Source organism: Rhamphochromis sp. 'chilingali' (genome assembly GCF_963969265.1).
Source record: "Rhamphochromis sp. 'chilingali' genome assembly, chromosome: 13".
Lineage (NCBI taxonomy): Eukaryota > Metazoa > Chordata > Actinopteri > Cichliformes > Cichlidae > Rhamphochromis > Rhamphochromis sp. 'chilingali'.
Genome location: NC_137940.1, coordinates 32,901,424 through 32,929,159, shown reverse-complemented (window position 1 = coordinate 32,929,159; position 27,736 = coordinate 32,901,424). Strand labels below are relative to the sequence as shown.

The 27,736-nt window shown below is 40.3% G+C and overlaps 2 protein-coding genes across 2 annotated transcripts in view; both read right to left on the bottom strand.

Annotated features, from left to right (window-relative positions):
* atg2a (autophagy related 2A) overlaps nucleotides 1-14,020 on the bottom strand; it is a 30,030-nt gene extending 16,010 nt beyond the window's left edge. The window contains exons 1-15 of the mRNA XM_080901250.1: nucleotides 13,475-14,020; nucleotides 12,931-13,093; nucleotides 12,337-12,486; nucleotides 8,487-8,589; nucleotides 6,205-6,349; nucleotides 5,518-5,724; nucleotides 5,323-5,422; nucleotides 4,640-4,804; nucleotides 4,095-4,231; nucleotides 3,670-3,748; nucleotides 2,681-2,933; nucleotides 2,224-2,365; nucleotides 1,740-1,838; nucleotides 657-812; nucleotides 18-291 (exon numbers count right to left, since the gene is read on the bottom strand). Of these exons, the coding sequence (XP_080757376.1) occupies nucleotides 18-291; nucleotides 657-812; nucleotides 1,740-1,838; nucleotides 2,224-2,365; nucleotides 2,681-2,933; nucleotides 3,670-3,748; nucleotides 4,095-4,231; nucleotides 4,640-4,804; nucleotides 5,323-5,422; nucleotides 5,518-5,724; nucleotides 6,205-6,349; nucleotides 8,487-8,589; nucleotides 12,337-12,486; nucleotides 12,931-13,093; nucleotides 13,475-13,645 (2,344 nt within the window). The 5' untranslated portion in view covers nucleotides 13,646-14,020. The remainder of the gene's footprint in view (nucleotides 1-17; nucleotides 292-656; nucleotides 813-1,739; nucleotides 1,839-2,223; nucleotides 2,366-2,680; nucleotides 2,934-3,669; nucleotides 3,749-4,094; nucleotides 4,232-4,639; nucleotides 4,805-5,322; nucleotides 5,423-5,517; nucleotides 5,725-6,204; nucleotides 6,350-8,486; nucleotides 8,590-12,336; nucleotides 12,487-12,930; nucleotides 13,094-13,474) is intronic.
* A 1,019-nt stretch (nucleotides 14,021-15,039) lies between these two features.
* nxf1a (nuclear RNA export factor 1a) lies at nucleotides 15,040-26,085 on the bottom strand. The gene is made up of 21 exons (XM_080900852.1): nucleotides 25,817-26,085; nucleotides 25,067-25,274; nucleotides 23,324-23,483; nucleotides 23,150-23,233; nucleotides 22,785-22,889; nucleotides 22,481-22,561; nucleotides 21,293-21,362; nucleotides 20,895-20,983; nucleotides 20,672-20,779; nucleotides 20,430-20,539; nucleotides 17,821-17,857; nucleotides 17,422-17,490; nucleotides 17,254-17,309; nucleotides 16,954-17,061; nucleotides 16,728-16,786; nucleotides 16,525-16,640; nucleotides 16,393-16,435; nucleotides 16,218-16,296; nucleotides 15,656-15,838; nucleotides 15,512-15,572; nucleotides 15,040-15,400 (listed from the first exon to the last, which is right to left on the bottom strand). The coding sequence occupies exons 1-21, from the start codon at nucleotides 25,842-25,844 to the stop codon at nucleotides 15,362-15,364; spliced, it is 1,893 nt and encodes a 630-aa protein (XP_080756978.1). The 5' UTR covers nucleotides 25,845-26,085; the 3' UTR covers nucleotides 15,040-15,361.
* Nucleotides 26,086-27,736: the final 1,651 nt, after the last annotated feature.

Genomic DNA, 27,736 nt, shown 5'->3' with positions numbered 1-27,736 from the left:
CTTGTGTGTGTTCCCACCGTGCAGGTCGGTGAAGGAGGCCTCCAGCAGCTGGGTGAGGCAGGGGGCCCACGGCTGTCCCGGTGTAGTCTGCTCACTTTGCAGGTCTGGGGCCTCCTGGTGCTTCAGCTCAAACTCTGTCATCTCCAACACCAAGGTTTCCTGCCGCACCGCCCTCTGAGTTGGAGGCCGACGCTTTGGGAGGGGCTGCAGATCAGGTATGGGGAAACGAAGTCTGAGGACGGCGTGAGGCGACAGGAGGGTGAAGGAGGAGCTGAGCTCGGTGCTGTGAGTCTAAGAGGACAGTAGGAGGAAAAACATGGATTTTAGGAAGCATTTCAACCATAGAGCTTCAGAAAGTAAAAAGTTATGACTCTGAACAAAGCTGCTAATGTTATGTTTTATCTGAATGCTTTTCTGCTCACAGTCTTTTGGAGGCTGAGCCTCAGTGGCTTGTATTACCAACATATTACTATAATTATAAACTCTATAGCCTTTAATGATGTCAAGATTAAGTATCCCCTCAGATCCAGTAACCATGAGGGATTTTTTTAACAGCAGGTCTCTCTGTATGGTCTGGACCTAAGACACGATACACAGTTCGTACTCTCTGGGTGACCTCATTTATTTTTTTCACAGAATAAATCTATTCCACTGACCTGTACGAGTCCTGGTCCAGGCGTCTGATTGGGACAGTAGCTGAAGGCTTTGCTGAGGCTCTCCAGGCGGCTGAGGATGTCCAAATCCAGTTCGGCACTAAGCTCAGCCAGCTCCACTCGCACAACGCTGCTCCGCCGCAACACCTGCTGCTTTCCCTGCAGAAACACATGAACACACAACAGGTTAAAGAAAAAAGAAATTGTTGCTATTCTCACATCAGTTTTTGACATAATGTTTAGTTGATTACGCATGTTTATGTTTGAATAGCTAAAGTAAACTGTAAGGCTTTTAGCGGTCAATCCTTCTGAAGAGCTTCACAAAAATCTGCATATATAAATACTGGAATTGTTACAGTACAGATTTTTCAGGATACAGCTATTAAATATTAAAAAAATTACTTGAACTTTTGAATATTTTAAGACATAAAAAGTTAAAGGGTAAAGTTTTGTTTTGTCACAAATATCTAATTTTATTTAATATGAAATGGAAAAAAAAAAAAAAAGAGGGAAAATCTTTCTTAATAAAACTGTAAGAAACGCATACTTAATGCTTTTCTTTTTAAGCTATCAAAATGTCCTTCCTGGAGTTCACATTTTCATGCAACTGCTTCTTGTCCCGTGTATGATCTCCATTGCAAACACTAATTTCGGCTATGACTCTGAGTCAAACCTATACTGTTTTAACCTCAGCTGGCATTGGGAAAAATACATAGAAATCATTTTGGTGCCAATCTCTAACCATAAATATAACTTATATTTGTTTACAGTAAAACTCATTACGGAACCATTAAACCATTTCTGAAAATATTTCTGAGCACACTGTGGTTTGGTAATTAAAAGGTGAATTGCACTTTATTATCAGAAGATATACTTTTAACTTTTACTTTACCTGATACACTGCTTTTAAAATGTATATTTTGTAAACGATGATGGGTGAACAGAACAGGAAGTCTTGAACTGAATAACCACCATCAGGGTATCCTGGCTCCAATGTGAACCCAGAATAATTTGCAATTTGAGAGGCTAAGTCAGCGGACTACTCGATGGCTAAAAAGACTGGGCCGTGTGTTTAGAAACGCTTACCTTACGCAGGCGTTTTTCAGTGAGGCTGTAGTGTAACTGGGCACACGGTCTGGCTGCAGCTCCAACTGTGAACAGACCAGCTTTCTGGAACTGAAGCAGCTGAAAAGAGAAACCCACAGGAGAGTTAAGACTGGATTTGTAGTTTTTCCCTTGGGGTGGTAAAGAAGCAACAAACGTACCACTTCCAGACAATAGGGAAAGGTCATCTTAAATGTGAAGTTCTTATCTGACATTTTCAACTCTAATTTAAGTCACTTTTCCTTTATTTTACAATAACTTTAGTCTGAACAGCCATTTCTCAAAACCTTAAATATTGATGTTTGTTAAGTATTTGGATGCTCTTATGAAATAACTTACTCTGGACTGTGCAAACACTGACTTTAATGTGAATGCTTCACAAAATTAAATTCTTAGCACGGACACAAGTGTGAACACTGCCTGTTTTTGTTTAAAAGCTCGACAGACTGACAGAGAGATGATCTACCTCACAGTACTCCGGCTTTCCGTCCTCCCAGAGGCACTCTAACATCTCCAGTCTGCTGAAGGAAAGGTCAGAGGTCACAGCCCTGTTTTGGCGTCTCCCACTCCGCATCTCACAGGCGACCTGCACCGCTGCTCCTGTTAATCTGCAGTGAGAACGATAAAGAGAAACAAACTCTTGGTCTCAGTGGGAAAACTTGACCAACTGTGTGTGAATGCAATTTGAGAGAGAGGACGGAAGCAGGACCAACAAAAAGTCGGAAAGAAGGAGAAAAAAAAACCCTCCCAAAACATCTGCATCCTCCTCAATACCTACAGACTAACTTCATTAATGTTTGTAGTACTTAAGAAATATATAACTACCATCTAATGATCAATCACAAGCACCTGGTTATGAAAGTGTATTTTTCGTTGTCCTTCCATACAAAACCACAATAAAGACGATGTGTGCATTTTTTAACCTGAGATTTGAGCGTGGGCAGGCTTTGGCGAATCCGCCTCTCAGTTGATGGAAGTCTCTTTCACTGAACATGCTGTCCTTGAAGGCGGTCAGCTCCTTGAAAAACACCTTAGACACCTGAGCCAATGACGAGGCTCCGTCAGCACTGGAGGGTTGTGGATCCTCCTGCAGAAGGGTTAGAGTGAGTCCGCCAAGGGTCAGTCGCAGCAACGCGTCAGGCTTCAGCTGCTCTGCCTGGCCGCTGTGTGATCGTCCTGCAAAGATGAGAGTTCAGCATAGAGACAAAGCATGGCCAGGCTTTCTTGCTTAATATAAGGTTATAAGTAAATTTAATTTGCTTTACATTTAGTTGTCATAGTGTTAAGGCACTGCTTCTATTACTAAGTGTAATCATGACACTTGTTATATTAGACCTCCTGATTCTTCTATAGGCACAAATGCCAGGACTCCCTTATTTTAACACCATCTTCTGGCACCCTTCTCTTTTGCTGTTTCTCCCAGAAAAGTCCAGCAACTTTCTTAAAAATCTAACTTTTTTTAATGTGTACATATATATATATCAGACATGCAAGCTTTTTGTGGTCATCTAAAGTTGCAAGACTGCCCATTAAACACAGCCTACATGCAAACTTGTAAACCCAATTCAGGGTGTATGTCTGCAGGTAGACCAATTAGATGCTCCCTGACTTAGTTATTTTTACTTCACCACTTCAGCTCCTTTTATAGCAAAGGCAAAATGAAGAGTAAGACTTGAAAATACTGAAAAATCAATAACTTTGTGGCTTTTGTGAAGCTGAAAAGATTCGAGCTTCCTGAATTAATAGCAGCACATTTTTTCTGAAGTATTCAGGTAGAGCGTGAGCTTCAACCAAACTGTTCAGTCCTCTGGCCGGACAATGTACAACTGTGTACTTTCGCCAAAATCATTTTACACATATCCCACCCGTCCCTCTTCCCAACATAAACCCATTACTTAGCACTCCACATTACCTCTACTGCGGCCGCTGGCCTGGGGTAGACTAGATAGACAGCCAGCAACAGGATATCTCCTGGGACAATTCATGACGCCCTGGCAGGAAAAGTCAAAGTGAGAACAAGATTTACAAATTCCTGTTTAATGCATGCTATTCTTCAACATACATAACTTTGTGCTTGCAATTGGTGCTAAAACACATTTTTGCATTTGTTAACAACTGTGAAACGCCCAAAATAAAATAAATGAAATAATTGTTTAAAAAATAAAATAAAATAAAAAAATCATACTAGATATTTTTATACTTTTCATGGCATGAGCACACAATACAAATACAGATCAACCAGAAATTTATTCTGACAGTTTTTGGACCTTAGAACAATCAGGCATCTGTTAGAAATTGAAATATGCGCGCGCACGCACACACACACACACTGTGTACCTGTGCAGACAGCGGCTGTGCGAAGCTGGCTAGACTGTGTGTGGAAGACTCCATGTCGCTGTCTGACAGCTCACTGCCGGAGCGGACAGATGTCACACTGCTCGTCATCCCAGCAGGACCCATAGAGTAAAACATTTCTGCAGGAAGACACATACAGACACACCGAGTGATTAATTACTGAAATGTAAACAAACACTTCTTCACGTCATGTTCCTGTAAGAAAAGGAGCAGCAGTTTTACACACCTTCAGGAATAGGACATAAAATTAAAATACCAGACTACTCTCTGTGGCTCACACAATCAAACACCAGACTGGTGTCCTGTATCTTTTTTAAATGACACTATCAAAGGAAACTGTGTATTAATTGCGAGCTAAGATATTGGGAACAAACACCATTTACTATCCCAAAATAAATCAACTCATGCTTCACAATTTACTTGGCTTTTTCTTTTTAATTAAATATGCAGATTCTTAACAGTCCTCCTGATGTTAGGATGCATTTGAAGCAGACACAGTATAAGAGGTCTTGTACTGATCCGTGTACCTCCATTCTCCATGCCGGTGACAAACGACTCGAGGTCAGGCTCAGTTTCCCACTCATCGTCTCTGGGACTGGAGCCGAGCTGCTTACCGAGGTCTTCCTCAATCATTCGCATGTCATCCGAGTCTAACGGACGACTGTGCACTCTGCCGCACTTGGTCTCTGGCTCTGGATAATAGAGGAGCGAATATCTGATTAAAATGGTTCAAAAGAAAACAGACCATGTGTATAACCTCACATTTAGGAGGCGTTTAAAAATATCTGTGACATTATTGTTTAGCTCCAGGCTGCAGCAGGAGAAGCCAGACTAGTGTAGGTGTTTAAGGACAGAGACGTTATCACATTATGGGGCTGTACAATGTACTGCTTGAATTTGTGAGCCCGTACTACTTTATGGTTCAGAGGATCATACATTTCAGGTGCAATATTATGAGCGAGGGCAATACTTTTTAACCTACATGACCATAAAGGGGAAACAGAGAAAACTTTAATTTTAAAATCATTTATTTATGTTACTATACCCCCAATTACCTAACTATGCTTCAACCAGTCTTCTGCTTTCACCTAGAGTCAGCTGACAAAAATGGCATTCTTTAACTTATAAAGGTACAGACTATTTTAGGTCATGGCATAATCATAAAACTGGCCATGAATTAGTTTATATCACACTGCCCGTTTTTCTGTACCAGTGTCTATACAGAGGGCTGCCAGCAGGTCTGTCAGATGGGTTATTTGATCAGGAGACAGCAGCATGTGGACACAGCCCACTTTCCCATCCAACTCCAGCTAAGAATCGGAGAGAAAGAAAAGAGAGAGAAGTCAGCCTGAGACAGTAGTTGTGTTTTTGCATTTCTTGGTGTGCATGAGAGAGCTTCATGCACCTTTGGTCCGGGCAGCATGTCGTTTTGTTTGATCTTGACGGTGGTCTCAATGAAACCGGAGGAGCTTCCTATAAGGAGCGGCTGAGATAGAGGGGCAACTTGTGGCTTGGCCTTCTCCTCTTCCTCCTCCTTCTTATCATCGTCGCCTTCACCTTCCTCTCCCTCACTAGCCATGGCTGAATCTGTGTGTTCCTCCTCAGGAGTACCCTGTCAAATGAAGACAGAGATGAAAGTCAGGAACATTTTCTTCTTCACACAATGCCACTTGTAAATTATAATTCAGTTCTAAAGAAAAAGCAGATCCACACCACTTTGTCCTCCCTAGGTATCACATACCATTATTATGGAAGTTGTACTTTAATACATTATTTTCTGACAACACTTCACATAAGAAAAGACAAATCATCCTGTTTGTAAAGCTGTGAAGTCAGACATTTTTAAAAAGCTGCAGACTTTCTCCAGTCAGATTGTCTGAACTGATCTTATAGTCTCAGATTAAAAATCAGCAGATCATGTCTGTGTCATATCTGCAACGTGTCCCCAAAGCTGTCCACATTTGTTAGTCTGATTACTTGTATTCCAAATGAAAACTAAAAATGTTGCAAAAAAAAAAATCTAAAGGTAAAAGAAATAAAGAAAATAAAATAGAAAAGATACAGAAATCTGAGGCAGCGTGGTCTCCATCACCTGTACTATGCCATTGCTATCATAGAACAGCTGAACAGCACTCAGCTGGAGGATCTTGTGCAGGAAGGCGGGTGGCTGGTGGATGTCGACAGGCACGGCAGTCTGGCTGGCTGGATCGCGCACTGCCTCGTCGAAATACTCCAGCCTGGAACAACATGGCAAAATCAGAAATGTACACCATTTATTGCTAACAGCAAATTTAAGTGAGAAGAAAATAACGGTGGAAACAGAGGAAGACATTACACTTGCAAACTGGTTTCAATGTGACAAAACACCAGTCGTGTAATTAATGGTATGCTGATAACCAACGTAATATTCTGACCAGAAATACACACTTACACGATCAGTGCCTTCAGCACCAGGACAGCTGAAGCAGAAGCTCCTGTTTAACAAACACTGCATGTGTAACATGCCTCACTTGACCTGAATCAGTTCTGCCCTTGTGGCCTCTGATCACAGATCAGCAAAACTCAACCTGTGCAGCTTTGTCAATATGCCAGGACAACAGAGAGTCATCAGTCTCACAGCAAAATGCCAATAACGTCATGACATATGAGGGACACAGAAAGACGTGTGCAGGGCATTGAGGTTTAAAAAAAATGAGCATACTGTAATCCAAGTCTATTTAAAGTAATCTTTACCTTCCTTTTCAGATAATAACTTGCGATTGTCAAAAAAATATTAGCAACTATAGTTTAAATAATTTAAAAAGTATCCTGATGCATTCTCAATCATCCAGGAAAGTAAATCTCCAAAAGTTGAATCTATTCATCTGGACGTAGCGTTGTCGAGACTGAAGAAGTCACTTGGATGAGTGACGAAACGTTTCTCCCACAAAAACGCTACGTCCAGATGAACAGATTCAACTTTTGGAAATTTAAAAAGTACTGTGATTTATCCCATTTAAAGTCCAGCCAGCCTAAAAGTAGCCTGAGAGCTAAAAACACTTTCTTGATTATGACAACTTACATCCTCTCCTGTCTTCTTAGGCTTGGATTAAGGATTTTTTAAAGTTATAAGATCTATCTGAAAATAAAAAATTGGGGGTCATTTGTAATAATAAAACAGAAAGAGTATTTTATGCTTTAAACTAGGTTTAGTGCATTTTATTTAACCATGCTTGACTACTGCAGTTGGAAATGGTTCCAATGTTATGTCAACAATGCAGCACGAATACATCAAACTATTAGGAACAGCTCTCTCTATATATAATTCTGGTGTTTCATACGCAGCATCAGTGACTCATTAGTGTCCATAGTCATCAATGAATGTCACGGTCACAGACACTCTATTATTGACAACACCTCAAGCACAGGCTGCAGTTATCTGTAGCCACTGTTCAGCCGAATACTGGTAATGTTACAGTTAGATAGAAGGTTAAAATATGACACTATTGGTGAACACATTTGGAGCTTTCTTGAAGCTGCGGATTACGATCATAGGGCCTGATTTCTGACTTCTGTGGGGAATCTTTGTAGAACCTACGACGTAACTCTGGAAGCGGCCGACGCTGTTGCCACCACTTATCCTTGTGCTGGTGCACTATGTGTTAATAACCTTGTGGTTGTGTCCCAGTCTTTCATGTGCCTGGGCATACGCTCTTTGTTGTGGTCAGTTTTGTCTGTCAAGTTTTGCTTGTTCATTCCTCCACATCCATTCTGACCGTTTCAGCTATCACCTTCTGTGAAATTGCTGACATTTTTGAGTCCTTAAACTGGTGCTATGATTATTATTCTGTCACTGATAAATGCAAATCTAGGGAAAAAGTCGCCAGAAGTGCACAGGAGGTATCAACAGTACTGAACAGACCAATCACACCGGCTGTGTTGTACCGACACACATCAAAGTGCACGCCAGGTTACAACGTAGGGTTTCAGAGGGGTTTGCAGCTACAGCATAGCTACGGCTTAATTTTCCACTTAAGCATCAATTCCAAGTAAGCCTACTATTATTTCATTTGCAAATTTCAGGAATTTCTAGTGAACGTAAATGTAGAAAAATAAACACACAAACACATATTGCTCCCTTTAATACACTGAATGAAGACAATGTGACTCTAAAAGGCAAGTAAAGTTACTGTCAGGTGAACTACTGAAGCACAAGTTATACATTTATGTGTTTAAAAGTGTTTCCATTACTACTGGAAATGTTGTTACTACTCTAACTGTAGTATCAATGAGGCTGTAACTGTAAGTATGTAAAATAACCTTCAGTGAAAACCAGGTCTAGTTTTTCCTGTTTGCAGCTCATATTCCGTTAGGAAAAAGGAAGCAGGAACTCACCTTTTAATGTGCACTTCTAAGGCAACGCCTGTTTCCAGGTCCAAGGGCTGGTGCTCGATGCGGACGATAGTGTCTAGAAAGGTGACTTTAATGCGACGAAGGACTGAAAAACAGACGACAAAACAGATATGCAAAGATTCATTAGCACCGATCTCTTACATGAGTTCTGCTTTGCTCTGAGTGGTGGGATCTAATATGTACATTAACAGTGTCTCTACTGTCTCCCTGAAGCACATCTGCTTAATCAAAGCTGAATGAAGGTAAATTCTGATTTGTCAAAGTCAGAGCTAACCGTTGTAAACAAGAGGCTCTAATTCACCTCCCTTTAAAACAGTGGATATCAAACTATGGTGGAGGCCCCAGGGGTGGGGAATAAAGCCAATTCAGATGGGGCATGAACAACCATGGAAAAATGTGAAGTGTAACAAAGTTGAACTGACATGTTTTCCTGTAAGGAAATTAAAAGTTTTGGAAGCAAAAGATTTGAAGAGCAGCTTGGTGGAATTACAGAGCTGTGTGCCCAAGATGACAATATTAAGGATATGACCTCTCATTGGCATCAAAGCCAAGAGCCAAGTAAGGAACAGAAAGTACTGCCTGAAACTGATCAAACAGAGAAAGAATTACCTGTGCAAACAACAGCCTCCTTATCTGAAACATCAATCATATTTAATATGAGCAGTCACCATTGTAACAGTAAAGTAGATTATGAAAAAGAAGTAGAAGTATAATGGGGGCACTGTAAAGTTACTGTGAAATTAAAAAAAAAATAAATCCATGACCAAACATTAATGCTGTTTGATAGCACATTATAAATGTCAAACAACTCACTTGTACTGTGTAACACTATATGTATATGTATGAAGTGTTGTTCAATTATAAAAAAATAAATTAAAAAACAGAGTAATGGTCTTGAGCCACCTTTAATGTCTATGCTTCCAAGGAGCCAGAATTTCCTCTAATTATTAAAGTGGTCTTGAGCAATAGTTCTCCAGGCCTTCTAAATGCTTGTTACTAGCAGCCTGCTTCAAAAGCACATAATTTTGAACAACACAAGAACTTGACTGTCACTAGAATCAGTAACGAGTCTTACAGAGTAATTTTCAATTCACTGTCAGTATATCCGGAAGAGATCAGGAGAGCGGTACTAATTTAAATGTTTACAGCAGGGGTGGGGAACTCCATGCCTCAAGGGCCTAGGTCAACACCCCTGAATCAAATGATTAGTTCATTACCAGGCCTCTGGAGAACTTCAAGACATGTTGAAGAGGTAATTTAGCCATTTAAATCAGCCGTGTTGGATCAAGGACGCATCTAAAACCTGTAGGACACCAGCCCTTGAGGCCTGGAGTTCCCCACCCGTGGTTTATCGCCATCACAGTTGAGAGTCATGGTTTGGGGTGCATTTGAGCTGGTGGTGTTGGAGATCTTTTCAGAATTGATGAAATTTTGAATTCAGAAAAGTACTGTGAGATTTTCATTCACCATGCAATACTATCTGGAACGCATCTGATTGGCAATAGCTTGATTTTTCATCATGACAGTGATGCCAAACATACTGACCATGTAGTAACGGCATACCTGGATAGAACCCCCCCCCATCAAATATAATCAATGAGCAAGGGTCTTGAACTCCAGGCCTTAAGGGCCGGTATCCTGCAGGTTTTAGATGTGTCCTTGATCCAACACAGCTGATTTAAATGGCTAAATGACCTCCTCAACATGTCTTGAAGTTCTCCAGAGGCCTGGAAATGAACTAATAATTTGATTCAGGTGTGTTGACCCAGGGTGCTATCTAAAACCTGCAGGACAGGTTTTAGATAGCTGACGGTATCCTTGAGGCCTGGAGTTCGAGACCCCTGCCCTAGAGCATCAACCTCAACATTATTGAAGCAGTGTGGGGTCGTCTTAAGAGAGAACAGAGCAAAAAGCCAGCCAAAGAATCACTTTGAATGTCCTTTAAGAACCCTAGACAACTATTCCTGAAGATTACTTAAAGAAATTATCAGAAAGCTTGCCTGAGAGAGTTCAGGGTGTGATGAAGAAGGTGTTCAAACCTAATATTAACTTTCAAACTAATTATTAATGTATTTTCCTTATATACTTTATTTTCACATATGTTTGGACGTGTTTCAATAAATAGTAGCAACTAGCATCTCACTTTCCTCACAGAATAAAAAATGAGGCGTGGCTCACTGGCCTTTTGGACAGTACTATAGGCCAAAAGAATACTTATCAGTAATGGAGTAAAGGGTAACTACATGAACAAACAACTAAATAAACATAAAAAAGAACCGCACCAATGTGGAGAAATTGTAAATTAAGGTGGCCAACTGTGAGCAGATCACAGGTTTTTAAATCTGTTCCATTTCAAATTTACCCAATATTTTTTTTTTTCTCATTAGTTACACAAACCTATAAGCATGCTGGATGCAAATTAACAGATTCCCCATCTCTCACAATAATATAATCTCCTGAGTCCAGTCTGCAGGAAGCCAGAGGACATCACTTAGCAGGGATGGGCCGCCCAGAATAGATAGAACAAGTGTGCAGTGAAACTGTTGACCTGTAGCATGCCCTATATTATATTTATGTAAACCTCCAGAATCCTGTTTTCTTTTTCTTTTCTTTTTCCAAAGAAACATCTACATCGCTGAGGAGCCTCTGATTTAGGTAACATCAGGAGGTTTGGTAAAGATGAACAAAAGCCCCTTTCAACCCCCAAAGTAGGAAATGAACCGTGGGATGATGGGTAACAGCCAGGAGTAACTGAGTAATGATAATATACAGAAGAAGGCTGTCACAGAGATGGCTTTCTATTTGGAATGAGGTGGAGGGATAATCGGGGAGATAGATCATAAATGGTTAAAAATACATAGTTTAAACTATAATTCGTTGAAATGTCAAAGCTGAGACATGTCAACACCACCATGAGGCCAGCAATGATGATTTCCCTCTTTCTTACAGAAAACAATACAAAACAACAACAAGAACTTTGGCTAGTTTTATGGTTCTTTTCCATGCAAAATAAAATATGAGAGTATCAATAAGTGTTATGTGTTTTGAAACAAAGTGAGCGTTAAAGTTCATCCCTCTGTGTGTTTATGTTGGTCACTGAACCATCTGATACACACAGTATCTGGTACACATGAAGTACAGCTTATTGTAAGTTGCAGTCAACCTACCTTAATTTCTCCCCGTCTGGCCTCGGGTGATATGTGTCACTGTTTCTTCATCTGCAAGTGTGCTAGGGTCAACTTGTGTCTGGGTTGCGTTAAGTGTATCAACAGACAATGAGCGAGACGCTTCATGCAAAAAATCTGCATGCCTGCCTTTTTTATGGACTCGACCCAACTACGCATGCGCCCTTCAGAGGACTATTACAGGAATAAGCACTGGTCAGTGGTGTCTGCACCTGTCTGTGTCTGCAACAAAGACTAATCCCCACCTTACTGCACTCGGTTTTGTTTGATGCCCCTCTCACACACACAGTGACAACAGGGGAGATAAGGGTGATGAGAGAAACGAGTGTGACTTTAAATACATGTAACACATGAAACACTCAAAGCAAAAAAGAGCAGATAAATTAGGTCAATAAAGTAAATATAATTTTATGACTTTATATTTTTATTTGTACATTTTTATCACTTTGGTTTCTTGGGGGAAGAGGTTTCCTGGGGAATGGATGGAAAGTACTGTACTCCAAAGTGATCATAACTGTGATGGTTTGTGGGAGTTCTTGAGAACGCTTGACTTTTCCTCCGTTGCTGTGGAAGTTCTTTTGTCTGCACGCCAACTATCACATTTAGACAAGTGACAATCTGCATGCAGACAAACTGCTTTCACTCACCCGTCTCAATAGTCTGTGCAAACATCTCAAGCCCCTCCAGTGGGGCAGGGGGCTCCTCTGAAGCCTCAGGGGGGTCCTTTAGGCACTCCTGAGCCAGCTGCATGCTGGAGGTCATGCTGGACGACCAACCTTGCGAGTCCCAGCCCCCACCTGATGGCAAAAGAGGGAGCACTGAGTGATTTCTGTACTTTAGCTATTTCAGCATTGGCTATTTACCATTCTTTTAATTTCTTTTTTTTTTAGTGAGATGATGTCTAAGTTACACATATGAGACAAGATTTAGCCTGAGCTAGATGTGGACCTGAAAGGATTCACAAATTAGCATCATTAGTTTAATATCTGTCAGACTCAAACATATGAAAGTATATGGCAGAATTATTGCAGTCCTTGTTCACATAAATAGTACCAAATGAATGTTTTCTTATCCTGTTTACATCTTCTGCAGTGTCCTTGAAGATAAATGATGCAATCTTAATAATTATACTGATTTTGTCAAACTGGGTTTGCACGTTAAGAAATGATAAGAACATGAGTTGCTGGCTGAGGCGTGTTCGGTGTCTCAATGAAAAGAACATATACTTTAAGCGAACTTACTGGTCCGGTACTTTGGTCGGCATGTTATCTGAAGACCAGAAACCTCTAAGGTGCAGTGATCAGTCAAGAGAGCCTGCCAAGGGATGGTCACCGTTATGCTGCTCACAAAGCCATCTACTATCTCCAGAGGGGCCCCCAGGGACTCCAAAAGCTCATTGACCGCCTGTTGTAAAGAGGAGGCAGTTAGTAAGCAGCTGCTAAGAAGTAAAAGTAAAAGAAAAAATTGAAATATGCGGTTTCACATTTGCCTCATCACTCTGGGTGTCATATAAAGCTGAGGAAGTGCATAGTTAGTGTACCATGGGCATATATATTTATGCTGAATGCAGACAGAGGTAAACCTAAACTCGTGAACTAGTGGTGCGTTTCCTGAGAGTGGATTTCCTCGAAGAAATGTGACCTAGGCTGGGAGCCCGACGCTGGAGATTGCTGTTGAATTCAAGCGCAGTTGCGAAATAGTCGAGGGAGCACGAGTCCGACAAAAACACTTGATGGCTGCTGCTCGCGTGCCAAGATCACCTTCTCCTCACGGTTAAAAACTCACCCAAACATCGAGGTTGATATCCTTGATGACACCGCTGCCGTTGTACAAGTCCAAGCCCAGCTGATCGAGGCTCAATCGCTCCTGCAAAAAGTGACCGAGGTAGTGCTGTAAAAGGTACCGACAGGCCCGCTTCTTGATTGAGCCCGACCAGGGGAAAAACCAGCGAGACATAGGGCCAGAGAGAGCGGGGAGAGGGAGCGAAGAGGTGGTGGAGGAGAACGAGTGCGAGTACAGTCCCCTGAAAACTGCATAACAGACTAAAACAAAGTGTGCAAAAACAAGGAATGAGCCACAGCTAGCTACAAGGGGCTAAGGAAGGGGTATACCGTAACTCTAGTTCTCCCTACACAAAAACTACAAAATCCTTTGTGTCAGGACCCAAGAAGCTCCCACGATACTTTTCGAGACTTTACTCCAGCTGACGGTATCCGTCTCAACTCATATTTTCGCCAGCTTTGTGTCGAATCGCAGCGATAAGTCCTCTTCGCGTATCCCTTGTTTCGGGGTTGTTTATTGTTATCATTCGCCAACTGATGGAACGTCCGTGCGTAACTCGTCACACTGACGTAGACAAAAACCGGAAAAGGAACGTATCTATCCAGGCGCCATTTTTAGAAGGTCAGCGTTTTTATTGTAAAACACTGATTTTATATTTTTTCTTCCAGAGTTTTGAACATTTACATATAACTGTATGGAAGGCAAGGCGATATGGACGATCAGAAATCACAAATCTTATCCTTTTATAAAATGTGATATTTTTTAAATTCCGCTTCAGTGTGTACCTTTGTATGTAAAAAATAATAAAATTGAAAAAAAGATCATTTGTGCGTTCTCCCCGATTGTCTCCATTTATTTTTCTTGCAGATCGTTTTCACTTGTTCTTTAACCTTAAAATTTGTTTTGGTTAATTAAACTGGTTGTATCTAACAAGAGTTCTGTAACTCCAAACTTATTTTTTTATAAAACTTTGTGGTTTTATCTTAACTATATTTAATATAATAAACATCACAAGTCTTAGTATCATAGGTAAAGCAAATGTACAGCATATATTAAATCTACCACCCTAAAGCAAATACAAACTTAAGGCCAGCTTCCCTCAGCTGCTCCCTTCAATAACACTTTGTCTAAACCATCTGCTCTCCCTCCATGTCACATGCTCCCACATCAGACTACTGTCTCCAAACTGCTCAACCCGAGCTGTCCCTGATATACAAGAAAAATAATTAATTTAAATTAGCCCAAACTTCAATCTGGACAGCCATAAAGATGTAGGAACTAAAGCAGCACTGTAAAAAGTTCCATACTATATTTTTTATGTCAACTTTTCCCACACATTTATATTTGCTTGGATAAAACTTTCTGATAAAAGAAGTCATCCATGAGCAGCACCATTGATCTATTTTTTTACCCCAATGAAACTTAACAATTTTACATCTTTCAATAAGTCACCGTTTCTCAGTTATTTAAAATATTTTGACATTTTTGCTGTAAACTGAAATGTAGTCAAATTATTGGGCATTTCCCCCTCACTTTTCCACTCTTTTCTAATGTAACCTTGAAGAAAATTTATCAGTTGTGACAAAATATATTTTATTGTTAAACATAAACAAACAAAATCAAGATGAGCACATGAATACAATGGACCAATGGCCATATGTCTTTATTCCTATAAAAACTGTGTAGTGATATCTATACAAATGACCAAAAACTAAGGTTACAATAACCAAAAACAGTAGCAGAATGACATTTGGCTGTTAAAACAGTTAACACAAGTAGACTTGATCTACTTCATTCATAATTAAACAAAAGTGAGCGAATAAAAGAACAAAAGCCATAAATAAAAGTAACTGCGCTTTAGTTTATTTCACAGATATTTGATTCCACTCTTTATTTTATGAAAGCTACGTCAGGAATCTTTCCTTCAGCCTGGAAAGAGAAAACAAAAGGAGATATTTCAAAGCCATGGCCTCACAATAGTGTTTCTATGTTGATTTATAGACAGAACAATTATCATTATTATTATACAATTTAAGTTACCTTCAACTGAGTAAAGATCTGCGCTGCTCTGCTGAAGTCCCATTCATTGTCTTGTAGACACCTGTTAAAGATGTATGTTTAGATGTTTAAATACACAATCATACACAAGACCACAAAAAGATATGTGCAGGAAACAAAACGCACTTCTGTGACCACTCCAGGTTCATGCCAGACTTCTGTGAGAAAGCTGTGAGCATCTCTTGCTGCTGTGCAGTGAGGGTGGGGACAGGGCTGGAAGATGGAGTCGGGGCAGGAGCCACGAAGGCTCGGCGGATCTCCTCTGTTGTGGCCATTCGAATGAAAAGCTGGTCGTTGACAATGCACAACCTGTCACAAAAGAACCACACACAGAAAACATAAGGATATCTGGATGTTTCTGTTATACACAGGAGAAGCTAAACGTCCTTTTTGTTTGTTGGTACAATTTCTGATTAGGTTCATCTGCAATACAGTCTGCTGTCAGGCTCTAGCAGGAGACGCACGCATGTAATAGGTTTGATATATTTAACTTGACCGTTATGACTCTCTGACTCTAACACAGCGTGTTACCAATTTCATGAAATACACATTTTTCTCTAGTGATTGGTGAGTGCCAAGTTGTTGCAGACTGGTCTCAAGACGCAGACTGAAGCATAACAATAAACAAACACTTCGTTATGCACCACAGGAAGATCATATAAACCGCCGGGAGCTCAGTAAAACTCACCCAGAATTTCCTGCTGGGACTGTGATGAAAACTCGAGAGAAGGCCATTGTGGATTCTCGCGATTTCCCATCAACAACAACTGAAACAGACAACAGACAGACAAATTAGTAAAGAAATCAACAGGTATGCCCCTTTGTTCAGGACCAATTCTAAAACTCTGACTAAAACAGCTCACCTTCTTTAAAGACTCCACTCACTGTGAATGACAGTAGTGTATTCTGTAAACGGAAAACATGTTTTGAGAGAATTAGAACAATAAATTGCTTCAGAGGAAAACGTCAAGGTGGATGACAGAATGAAAACCCACCGTGTAGGTGTTCACATCAATCGTAAAGGAGGCGATGTCGTGCTGAGTCTTTGGTAGCTCGTTGAGGAAAGCCACCACGTTCAGTCGTGTATGCTTCAGCAGTCGAAAGCGTATCGCTAAAGAAGTCAAAATTTCGAGAGGGAAAACATGAGGAGACGTCTCAAATCCCGACAACCTCAATTTAGACAGTGAAAGATACTCACTGGAGTCTTTGACTCTCTTCAGGTTTCGACTGTCTTTGTAATACTCTCCCAGACTGCTCCTAAACAGCAGAGGGACAAACAGACTCAATGTTAGGGGAGGACACAGAAAGAGCAACCCATGCAAACATCTTGTCAATGAAAAGCTTAATTCTGCTTTGTTGATGAAAACACCCAAAATACATTAATCAGAGTAGTAAGTTATCTACAAATGTGCTTGTGTCCTCACCTGGAGGGGTTCTGGGTGGAGTAAGGTGTTGTGATTGATAATGATGCTCCATCATGATAGGCATCCAGGAGCGGCTGTCTATCCCCCGAATCATAGATACTGTAGTACCTGCAACACAGTCACAAGCCATGAAGTTAGTTTCTGTGTTTGTCCTTTTCCCCAAAAAATTATTTCCTTAAAAGCTAATTAAAATTAACAAATAAAAACATTAATTGTTCAGTGGGCACATTATCAGTGCACCAACTCTAAAAAAATTTCAGGGTTTTCCTCATTACTAAAAAAGGAAAAGGAGAAACTTACTGTTGCAAGAACCGAAGGATGTGCGCCTTGATCTCATCGGAGCCAAAACAGCTGCCCTGGAAAGTCACACAGGAAAACATTTGTACAACGCAGATTAAACTAATTCAGTTAACAGTAATATAGACACAATGCTGAATATCAGTGAGTAAAACTATACATTCAGCTAACCTTGCAGGGGGGAATAGTGGTGGGCGTTTCCACATCAAATCCAATCGGTGGAGGGAGGTCATGACCATCCTGAAGTGAAACACACAAAATTATCGTAAAAGTTTGGTTTAACATCAATAAAGCAATACAAAAACTAAAATATGGAGATGTGCGTATCATATGAAAGATAATGACCATTTTAGGGTTTCCCAGGGAACACATGAAACAAAACTACTCTGATCATTTTTCCCATTTTGGCCAAAAACAATAGAAATCAAGAACACCAACAGATTCTTCAGAACATGACATTTATTGGAATATTCAAAAGGATTTTATAGCATCTTTAGGTAAAAGAACAACTAAATAAAGGAGAATGACTTCAAAGATAGTGAATTTTGAGATATAAATGTGGGAACCTACCAGTCTGAGAAGCCGGGGAAACCTCTGGCGCACAGCACTGGTATGGGAACAAAAACCAAGAGCAGGAACGTTATCGTCACAATCCATACCCATACACACACAAATAATGTTCATTACTGTGGGTATAACTGACAGTCACACCTGCTGATCCACTTAATGTCATTTTGTGCCTTTCAGTTGAATTTTTAGGACACTACACTTTGAGGATGAAATTAAAATGTTTCATTACAACCAGTGTCACAAAGGATTTAATCTTCTGTGTGTACAAGGAAATCCACAAATCAACTTAGCGTTTTCGTCCTTCTCATATTTTTTGCTGTGCTCTTTTGAAGTTTCCCGCACTGAAGTGTACTTACCAGCTGGTATACTCACCCTCTCCCCCATTTTGGTGACATACACAGATCTGACATGGAGCAGCAACACAAGCACACTTTTCTAGGAGCGCACACATACTAACATGCAAAGTCCCATGATTTACGAGACCACACCAGGATCCAGCAAACACATTCATTCTGAAGTATTAAAATAAAGAGATTATGCATTGCTGGGAGAGAGGTGGTTACAAAATCTCTGGCCAAGATGTTGGGGAACAGATGAGTCTACGTCACCAAGAAAACAAAACAGGTGAAGTACAGTTCAGTGACATACTAGCACAAGTAGCCTAACATTCAGAAGACAGTCACTATTCATCATTTGGGTGATTTTCATCAGCGTCTGTGCCCACGATTATCAGCAATTAAAGCAGACCTGAGAAGAGAGCCGAACGGCAACGACAGCAGGTCTCTAAGAGAGCTTAGCCTAGCAGTCCCGCCGCTCATTCTGTACCCATCCCCTGCTGCTAAAGTACGAAATTTACCAGCTAACTTTCTCACTCTGAAGAGTAAATAAACTTTCTCTAAGCTTTTTTTTTTTTTTCAAGTAAAATTTGGGACCAAACCTCTGGTTAAAGAGGCGTAATCATGACGTAGAGTGATAATCATCTAATAATAATTGAGCTTTTTCGTACTGGTCACAGCCATCAGAAACTGGAAGAGGAAGTGTTTTCATGTTGGGGTTTTTTCTGAACTGATTTCCAGTTCAGAACATATTTTCTTCAGACGTTTTGTCAGGGATATTTGCCAAACTCTCCACTTCATTCACAGACAATCAGAGGCCCATTTTAGGCAAAAGAGATCAGACTTAGTGGGAGTGTTTTCTCTCTTTGGCTCATCACTGGTCATTGATAATGACATTTCCCCCTCCGCCTCATCCCAGCGGCTTTACCCTTGAAGTCCCGTCTTCTTCACTTCATCTCATCAGTGAGTCTGAGCTCACAGGGACTGAGGCCGAGTAATCGTGACTGTGCCTGCCTTAGGTTGTCCCAGGGTTTCGAGGTGGGATCTTACCCGTCATGGGCTATCCAGCCTTCCATACTCGCCTGATACGGGGGCCAAGTGGGCAGGGGTGCTATGAGGGGAGGGGACACACTGGCTGTGGAAATTTTCTTTGTTTCATCCAAAATTTGTCGAGATGAAAATGGCTTGCCCACTCTCCAACAGAGTCTCTACACTTTTACAGTACTGCTCAAAATCTCATTATGGATCCCTGTTTTTGAAATAAATCAGATGTGAAATGCTCACTTTTTTTTGCTTTTTGTTGCAGTTTTTGTTTTGTTTTTTAAATTAGCATGCTTCTTATCATCTGCAGTGTGACAGTATTTTTACAGCAGCTTATGGGATAAGTAACCACAATGTCAGCAGGGGAATACTAGGCAGAGCGCCGCCTAGAGTGACAACACACAAAGATGAGACCAAAGCTTGAAAGGAAGTGCCACAGAGAAGCTGAACAACCGTCAGAAAGAAGTAGTGCTGTTCACACTGCAGAGGGTTTAAGCAAGCTGAAAGGAAAATAAATTTTAACACTGTGCAAATTTACTGTGGTCAGATGTCCTCTCAGCAACTTTTGAAAGTAAGAAATGATTAGTTTGCAGTGCGAAAAAGAAACGTTAATCATTGAGTGGGAAAAACACGTTCAAACCCCACCCCCCCTCAAAAAAAAGCAACGACAACAACAAAAAACCCCCAAAACATTTAAATACCCACAGATCCTTGATTATTTAACGCACAGCACATAGCTGAATACTTGTGTATGTCACTACAAGTGTATAGGTATAGGCACAACTGCATGGATATTTAAAAGTCTGTATGCAAGTAAATCTGTACATAAATGACAAATATTAATCAGTTATCATTTCCATTTAGGGCGTTTTTAATATTCCTCAACACAGTGACAAGATCAGAAAGCTTATGGTGTATTTAAGTCAACTGGTACGTCTCCTTCAACTTTGAAAAAAAAAAAAAAAAAAAAAAAAGATAATATCTGCGAGTTACAGTGTTTCACTCACAGAAAACACAAGTCGTTAAAGTTTTTATGAGTTGGCTCTGCTTGGTCCAAGCGTTCATCCTCAACTCCTGAGCAAAATGGTTTGTTACTTTACAGCCATCTTAAACACAAACACAGGTAACTGATCTTGTTTTGTAGCATCCTGCATCATACTCAGACAGCCACACACAGTCACTGAATTATTTCTGTAAGAATTACTTTTTCAATCTCGTGAATCGCTGACTGACCTAATGTATGAGGCCTGGTCCTTGAAGACGTCACACAGAGGGTTTCGAGTTAGCCACAGCTCCACCAGCTTCAGGCCTTTCACCTTGTCCAGCTCCCGATCAGACTTTAGCTGGAGAACCACACAGAATCAGGATTTTTTATTTTTTTATTTTTTAAATTGCACAAACATACACACGCAACGTGCAAAGGACCACTAGGTCATGTCTGTTTATACTTCTACAAACTGAGTAGTCAGTCTCACCTCATTTTGGGAAAGATTGAGAGTTTTCAAATTGGGCACCTTGGTAACCAATTCAGCCAGTTCATCCAGTTTGTGAATACGGTTGTTACTCAGGTTTAAGGACGTCAGCTGGCAAAATGAGACACAAAATGATAATGAGCACACTTAAATGTGTTCCATTACTTTATAGCAGCTACAGTAGATTATAGAAGTGCCTGTGCTTCTGTCACTGCACTAATGTTACCTCAGGAATGTTTTCTTCAATGATCTTGATGACAGCTTCCATGTTAGTCTTCCTGTTCAGGATCACTTCAATGTTTTGGGACACCAGGTCTGTCATGCAAGATAAAATTAGCAATAAAACACTACACAAACATGTTAAAGTGTTGTTTTACATGGCAGTAAATAAAGTTCTGCAAGGTACAGTTTCACAGGAGGATTGATTTGACTCGGTGTAAAACATCACAGGAAGCCATTTAGAACAGGCATTCAATCGCCATTTTGCAGAGATGCAAGTATTGTAATAACAATAATAATCATCATTTCTGTAAGGCTGGTCAGAAACTTACTTATAAGTATGAACCGTGTGATCCTGGTAGCAAATGTATGTAAAAAAATTTTTTAAAAGATGCGTATAATCACCTGGGTCTGTTCGAATGTTGTTCAAGTCGAGTGCTTGCTGGGAGGCATCGAAACGTTTTGCCATGCATTGCTGTCAGATAAAAACAAGAATCAACACATTAGCCTCCAAAACACCACAAATGGTCACAATGGCAAAATAATTCTCCTCTGAACTCTCTCCACCACTCAGGTCAGATCACTTCTGTTGAATCAAATGCAAAAAGAGTTTACCAATTTAATAAAATGAATGCAGCGAAGCAGCCACCACTTTACCCGTTTGCTCAATGCGTCCAAATATAACAACACAAATAAACTTATGGTACAGTCATATAAAAATTTCAAAAATTTATAAATATTTTATTAAGGTTCTACTAACGCTCCTAATCACTCCCCATAGTTGCAGCTTTACTCTGAAAACACCTGACTGGGACAATACACATTTACAGTTATTATAAGTAGGGTTTGGCTAGAATATAGCAGCTATTGGTAGGTCAGTGGTCTGCTTGCTTGAGAATTTGACATGTATTTCCCAAAAACACCAGAAGGTGGTGCTTTCTTCCTTTTTGTTGTGTTGAGTGGATAGCTGTACACTCATCAGTGAGTCATTTTATTGTTGATGTTAAGTTCATCATAACAAAGTCCTGAACATTGTGCTTGGTTAGTTTGGGGCGCTTTGCCTTTATGGTTGTGAAACTGAGATGTCGTCATTTTAAATCATACTGCCTTACTACATTTAGCAGTAACGGGTGAAATGTGTATTTAGTCAACTTTGTTTTCTGCAATTTCATTCTAAAAATGTCTCTACAAACAAGACAAGCGCCATACTTGGCATTTTTTGACAGGGAGTCAGGTTGAGACGATCGGTTAAAAATGCAGGCTAAAGGCCGCCTGTCTCCAACTTCTTAGAGACACGACAAACTTTCACTTTCACTCATGACATGTGCATCACTAAAATGAAAATGCTTTGCTTTGAGGTTCTATAATTCTGTGACCTAAACTGGTAAACTGCATTTAAACGAACGTGCTATTAACATCACTAATAAACAGTTAATATATGTAAGAACGACACTTTAACAGTGTACTTAGTACTAGAACACCATTAGTTTGAGCAACAGACTCTCACAATGATTAGAGAAACTCAAAGACATTTTGAACATTACTTATGAGGCTTTTAGCCACAATCACTGCCCCCACTCAGGTGCTTCCTACCTTCAGGTGCTCCAGGTGTTCAGGCTTCAGGTCAGAGAGGAGGAATGACGGTGGAGCACTTTTGTTGACGTGCACTTCGACCTTGGAGAAACACAGATGGAAAATGACAAATCAATAACTTAAGATTAAGATTGTTTGATTAATGGTTATTCATTATCTTGTTTTCACATTCAAGTAGGTGGATAAACACTCAGTAGCAGCACACCAATGATCTGTGACCTTAAGGCAACAGCACAGCAGAGTACAATAGGCGTGAACAGTACACATGACACAAAAACCTATCGATATTATTACACCAACATACCTTATAACCATCGGTGTCTGTGATCTTATGTGAACACTTGTGTAAAGCACTGGCAACAGAGGAGTCATCCACATAGAAATGGACCCTGTTATGGTCCACATGGTACTGGATAAAGAGGGCAAGACAAGAAAGAAAAAGATAATACAATTAAAATCGCCTTAGACTTACCTTACAAATTTTACTACATGGGTACTGCAGATATTTTCTGAATAATTGTATAGGCACAAAGAATTACATCATTTATTTTATCAGAACACAACATACAGAAACTTAAAAAAGCTTACTCATACATTTGCTACTTCAAGAAATATATAAAAAGGTATTAAATCTGTTTATAACTAGTAATTATAAGTGCTTAAATGCACCTGTATAGGGTGGTACGGAACGGAACAAATGTTCTGGAGAGCTGGGAGTAGCCACTTCTTGTCATATTTTCTTCCATGTGGAATCTGCCAAACATACAAGAAACAAAATATAATTTCTTTATAGATTACAAAGTGGTTTCTTTGACTTCCTGGGGTGACCGTAATGATACACACCGTTACTTTGTACCAGCCCGATTGGTTTTTCCCTCCTCCGCCACCTCGTTCTCCTCCTCTGAAGGGACCACCCCCTCCACCTCTGCCTCCACCTTTGCCTTGTCGCCTGTCTCTGTCAAACCGTCCATCTAATTTCCTAAAAGGTCTTCCGTATGGGTTACTAGGGAGAACACAACAAGGCAGTATATATTCAGGCATATGGCCACACAGGGAAAAGAATCAACGCAATTTTTAAGTTCTATTTCTCAGTATTCTGTCTTTGTACAAGCAGTTTATTTATCTATTATCATCATTGCAAATCATGCCATCTGCCAAAGATTAAGTCACAATTCTGGCATGTGAGGCGCTTTGATAAACTACCAGTTTGTTGTGCCTATCTAGATTTTTGCAATCTGGTGTGTGCAGAGCAGAAGGGCTAAAGGTACCAGTAGGTCGGTCTCAACGTGACTCATCAATCATATATCTCGAGATAGCAATAAGGAGATTCCTGATAAAAACCTCTGTAATTGCGTTGTTTGCCATTCTGACTTGTGTTCTGATTCTAGTTCAAAACCATTTCCATCATTTAGGGGTAGACTGCAGCAAGTGTGGTTATGATATGCACAAGCAATCACCAGTGTGCCAACCACAATCATTACAGGACTTTGCATCAGGTCGACAGGAGTCAGGTTTCAAAATTACACGGATAAATGCTCTGTATTTTTCCTTACATTCAGTGTTGCTTTAACCTTTTGTCAAGGCCCAACACAGCTTTCACACTCGCAGTTCTTATTGTAGTAATGGTAATGGCCTGCATTTGTATAGCGCTTTTCTAGTCCATAGGACCCCAAAGCGCTTTACACTACATTCAGTCATTCACCCATTCACACACACATTCACACACTGGCAATGGCAAGCTACATTGTAGCCACAGCTGCCCTGGGGCGCACTGACAGAGGCGAGGCTGCCGGACACTGGCGCCACCGGGCCCTCTGACCACCACCAGTAGGCAAACATGGGGTTAGTATCTTGCCCAAGGATATTTGACATGCAGCCAGGATGCAGCCTGGGATCGAACCACTGACCTTCTGATTAGTGGCTGACCTGCTCTGCCACCTGAGCTACAGCCACCCCTAGTAGACTTAAAATAAATAAAGAAATAATTACCCTACCCCAGTGTTTGTGAAATAGTCACACGCATGTACTGGCAGAGCATGAGACACAGACAGGCAAACTTATTAAAACACTGCTTTACAGTGGCCTCCCTTTTTATTACCTGGAATATTCTCCTTCATCAACCAGTTTTTCATTCAAGATGTGGAAACTAGAAAAAAAAAGTCACACTGGATGCAGGACACGAGCTGATATTTTAATAATTTCATGTTATAATTTTTAGCTGACTAACAAAATCACTTATTTTTTCTCAGTTCACTTTTACCGTTTCAGTCCTGTTCACTTTTCCTGTGGTATTATTCATGTCAGCAAAGGAACAGAAGTGAAAATGGTCTGGTGCTCTACTTTCTCATCCTGTGCGGGCTATTCAAGATGCAACACCTTTCCTACAGCTTCACATGAAATCCACATCAAACACCTAAGACCTTGCTGTTTATGTGTTACTCACCTTACAAGAAAATTATACATTGTGCAAATGTTCTTTTCAGTTTAAAGCCATTAATTGTTTACTTAGACTAAAGTATTACTGTGAGAAGTTTATCAGACAAACTCTAGCAAATGCATTCAATGAAAGTAACTTATTACACTTACAATCTGTTCTGGGAGCTGCTGTCCTGACAGCCATCACTCATAGTTACATCTCCATCAGTATCTTCAAGCCTCGACCGTGGTCCAGGACCTCCAAACCCTCCTGAGTGGTTTCCACGCTGGCGGTCTCTGCGAGACCTGTCATACCGACCCTTGTGAGGGCCTCTGCCTTTACGGTTGCGAAACTGTGGTGCGGTTCTGTCATCATGCTCTGTAACGGAGAAAGTAAGTTAGCTCACAACCTAAATATCACATCTCAGCTACAAAATACAAGCAATAATAACCCCCCAAAAGGCATAGGTTATGAGTTAAATTAAATCAGCTACTGTACATGGACTAGATAAGACTGAAAAGAGCTCAAATGACTGTTACAGATTGCAATGTAAACATTAAAGGAAGCTTACAATTTTAAATACGCACTGTAGCAGATTTTAATTAAGCCTACACTTTTGCAAATTATGCACATTTTAAAAAGTCCTTTAAATATCCAAGACAAGCCCTGGTCTTGTTGATCTCTGCAGTAACTCTCTGGACTCATTTTACCAGCGAAATAATACAAATATTCATGGCGTGGTACTGGGTAAACATGTGTCACAAAATGACACCTCCGAGATGCCTTCGACATATTTTTACCTCCGTGAACCATGAAATCGGTTCTTCTGACCTCTCTCCTCACCATAAAGTCTCCAAGATCTGTGGAAAGGTCGTTAAAAGTGCAGTAAGTTTAAACCTGCAGTGAACGTGGCTTCTTACCGTTGTAGTAATGCCCGCCGTCCGCCATATTTCTCCAATAGTGTTGGATAACAGCCACAACCCAGAGTAAAACAAAAAACAACAATGCTACTAGTGGTAGTTTCTTTTCTTTGTTTCACGGCACTCAAAGCCAAGGCTGTCGGAGAAACTCCAACATTCCGAGTGGACCAGCGGAAACAAAGGCGACCCCGACGTGACTGTCGGCTCGTAATTAGCAGCTTAGCTTAGCTTCCCCTGCCGAGCCCAAACGAAAAGACAAAGCCGGAAACACAACTGGGTTCTCTTCCGGGGCAAGAAAAGGGAGCGGACAGTTGAAACAAACTACGGTGGGATTATGGTCAAGTAAAAAAAACAAAAAAACAAAACAATGTACAAATCAGGTTTTGCTAGCGTTAGCTTCGACTTACTTTTGCGTATATATGCGCAAAACCTATAGCGCGAAGCTTGATGTAGGATATCCGACCACTTAAATCACACACGAACCTCTTTAAAAGGCTCACCAACTTCTGTATTTCCACAAAGATGAGGGATAAAACACAGACAGCTGTCTTTTAAGTTAGCCAACGGGCCGGTCTGTTGTTTTTTCAAAGCTGCGCCAGTATGCAAATGTATTTTTAAAAAAAACTACAGCGGTTTCAAAGGGTATACAAAATGGGGTTGTCTCGTTTAGCAACACTTCTAAAAACTATATTGTTTGAATTTGAAAATAATAATTTCAACATCATGTAACACTGAGACCTTTGATAAAAACAGAATCACATAAGATTCATTTAGATGTGTCATTTCCTAAACCTACAGAAGTTTTTATTCTAATTTCAGCGCTGCACAAATCACATCTCAGTATGTTGTTTTGACCAGCTGTCAGTAATCCTCCAAATAACTGTAAAGTTCCCGTGACATGTGCACAAAAGACTGATTTTTAAAAGTAAGAAAAAAAACCCAGGTTATATTAATGACTCACTTCTATTGTTTGTGCCACTGAAGCATAAAACCAGGAGCACTTTCAATGCAGGAAGGTGCAGCTGGAAGCAATAACAATAATGATGTCCCAATAAGCCCTGACAGTGAACCAGCACGGTTTAATACTAGCAGAAATATCACAAAATGTCATAATAAGCTCTTAATATTTTATTCTGGAATTGTCCAGAGGTGCTTTTTTTTGTACAAACAGTGCACTTTAATATGGCCTATCAGGATTTAAAAAGGAGTATAATTTGATAATATTTCGCTCAAAGAAACTTTAGGATAGGGTCAGCTGTACAAACTGTGTTTTATCGCAAATCGTGACGATCCTGGTTCTTAGTAACCAAACTGCAACTGAATATATATTTAATTAATATAAAAACATATGCATTTAAAATATTAGCCTGAAGGCTTCCGTTAGCATCACACCATTTAATTCTCTGACCAGGTAAACAATAGCTACACCTTCCTCCTCGGTAGCATGCTTATTTATTTTGTAAATTTTCAATGTTAAGGCAATATCATTCACAATGTCTGTTTAAAACACGAAGCATAAGCAGGTGTAAGCGATTAGACGGTAATGTAAACCCGGGCTAAACGAAGCCGAGAGAATAATAGGAGTCAGACTTACCATCATTCACCACATGTGTCACCACGGCCAGGTTGCGGTAGTTCCTCTGAAACATGATCACTTGGTCCTCTCAAGACCACTTAAACTCCCAGAAAAAACTTACTTTCTCCTTGAAAAACTCCTTTTCAAAACAGCACCAGATTCTTTGTCAGCCTTCTTGAGCGAAATTTGAAGTTTATGCTTTTTTTCTTTTTGGGCAACTTTGTGAGCAGAAGCTAAGGTTAGCTTGCAGCTAGCAGTATCGTTCACGTTGGCTGCCCAGGACCAGTTTCAACATTTACCACTAATTTCTTTTTTTCTTTTTTTACCACCTTATTGGTTTTTTC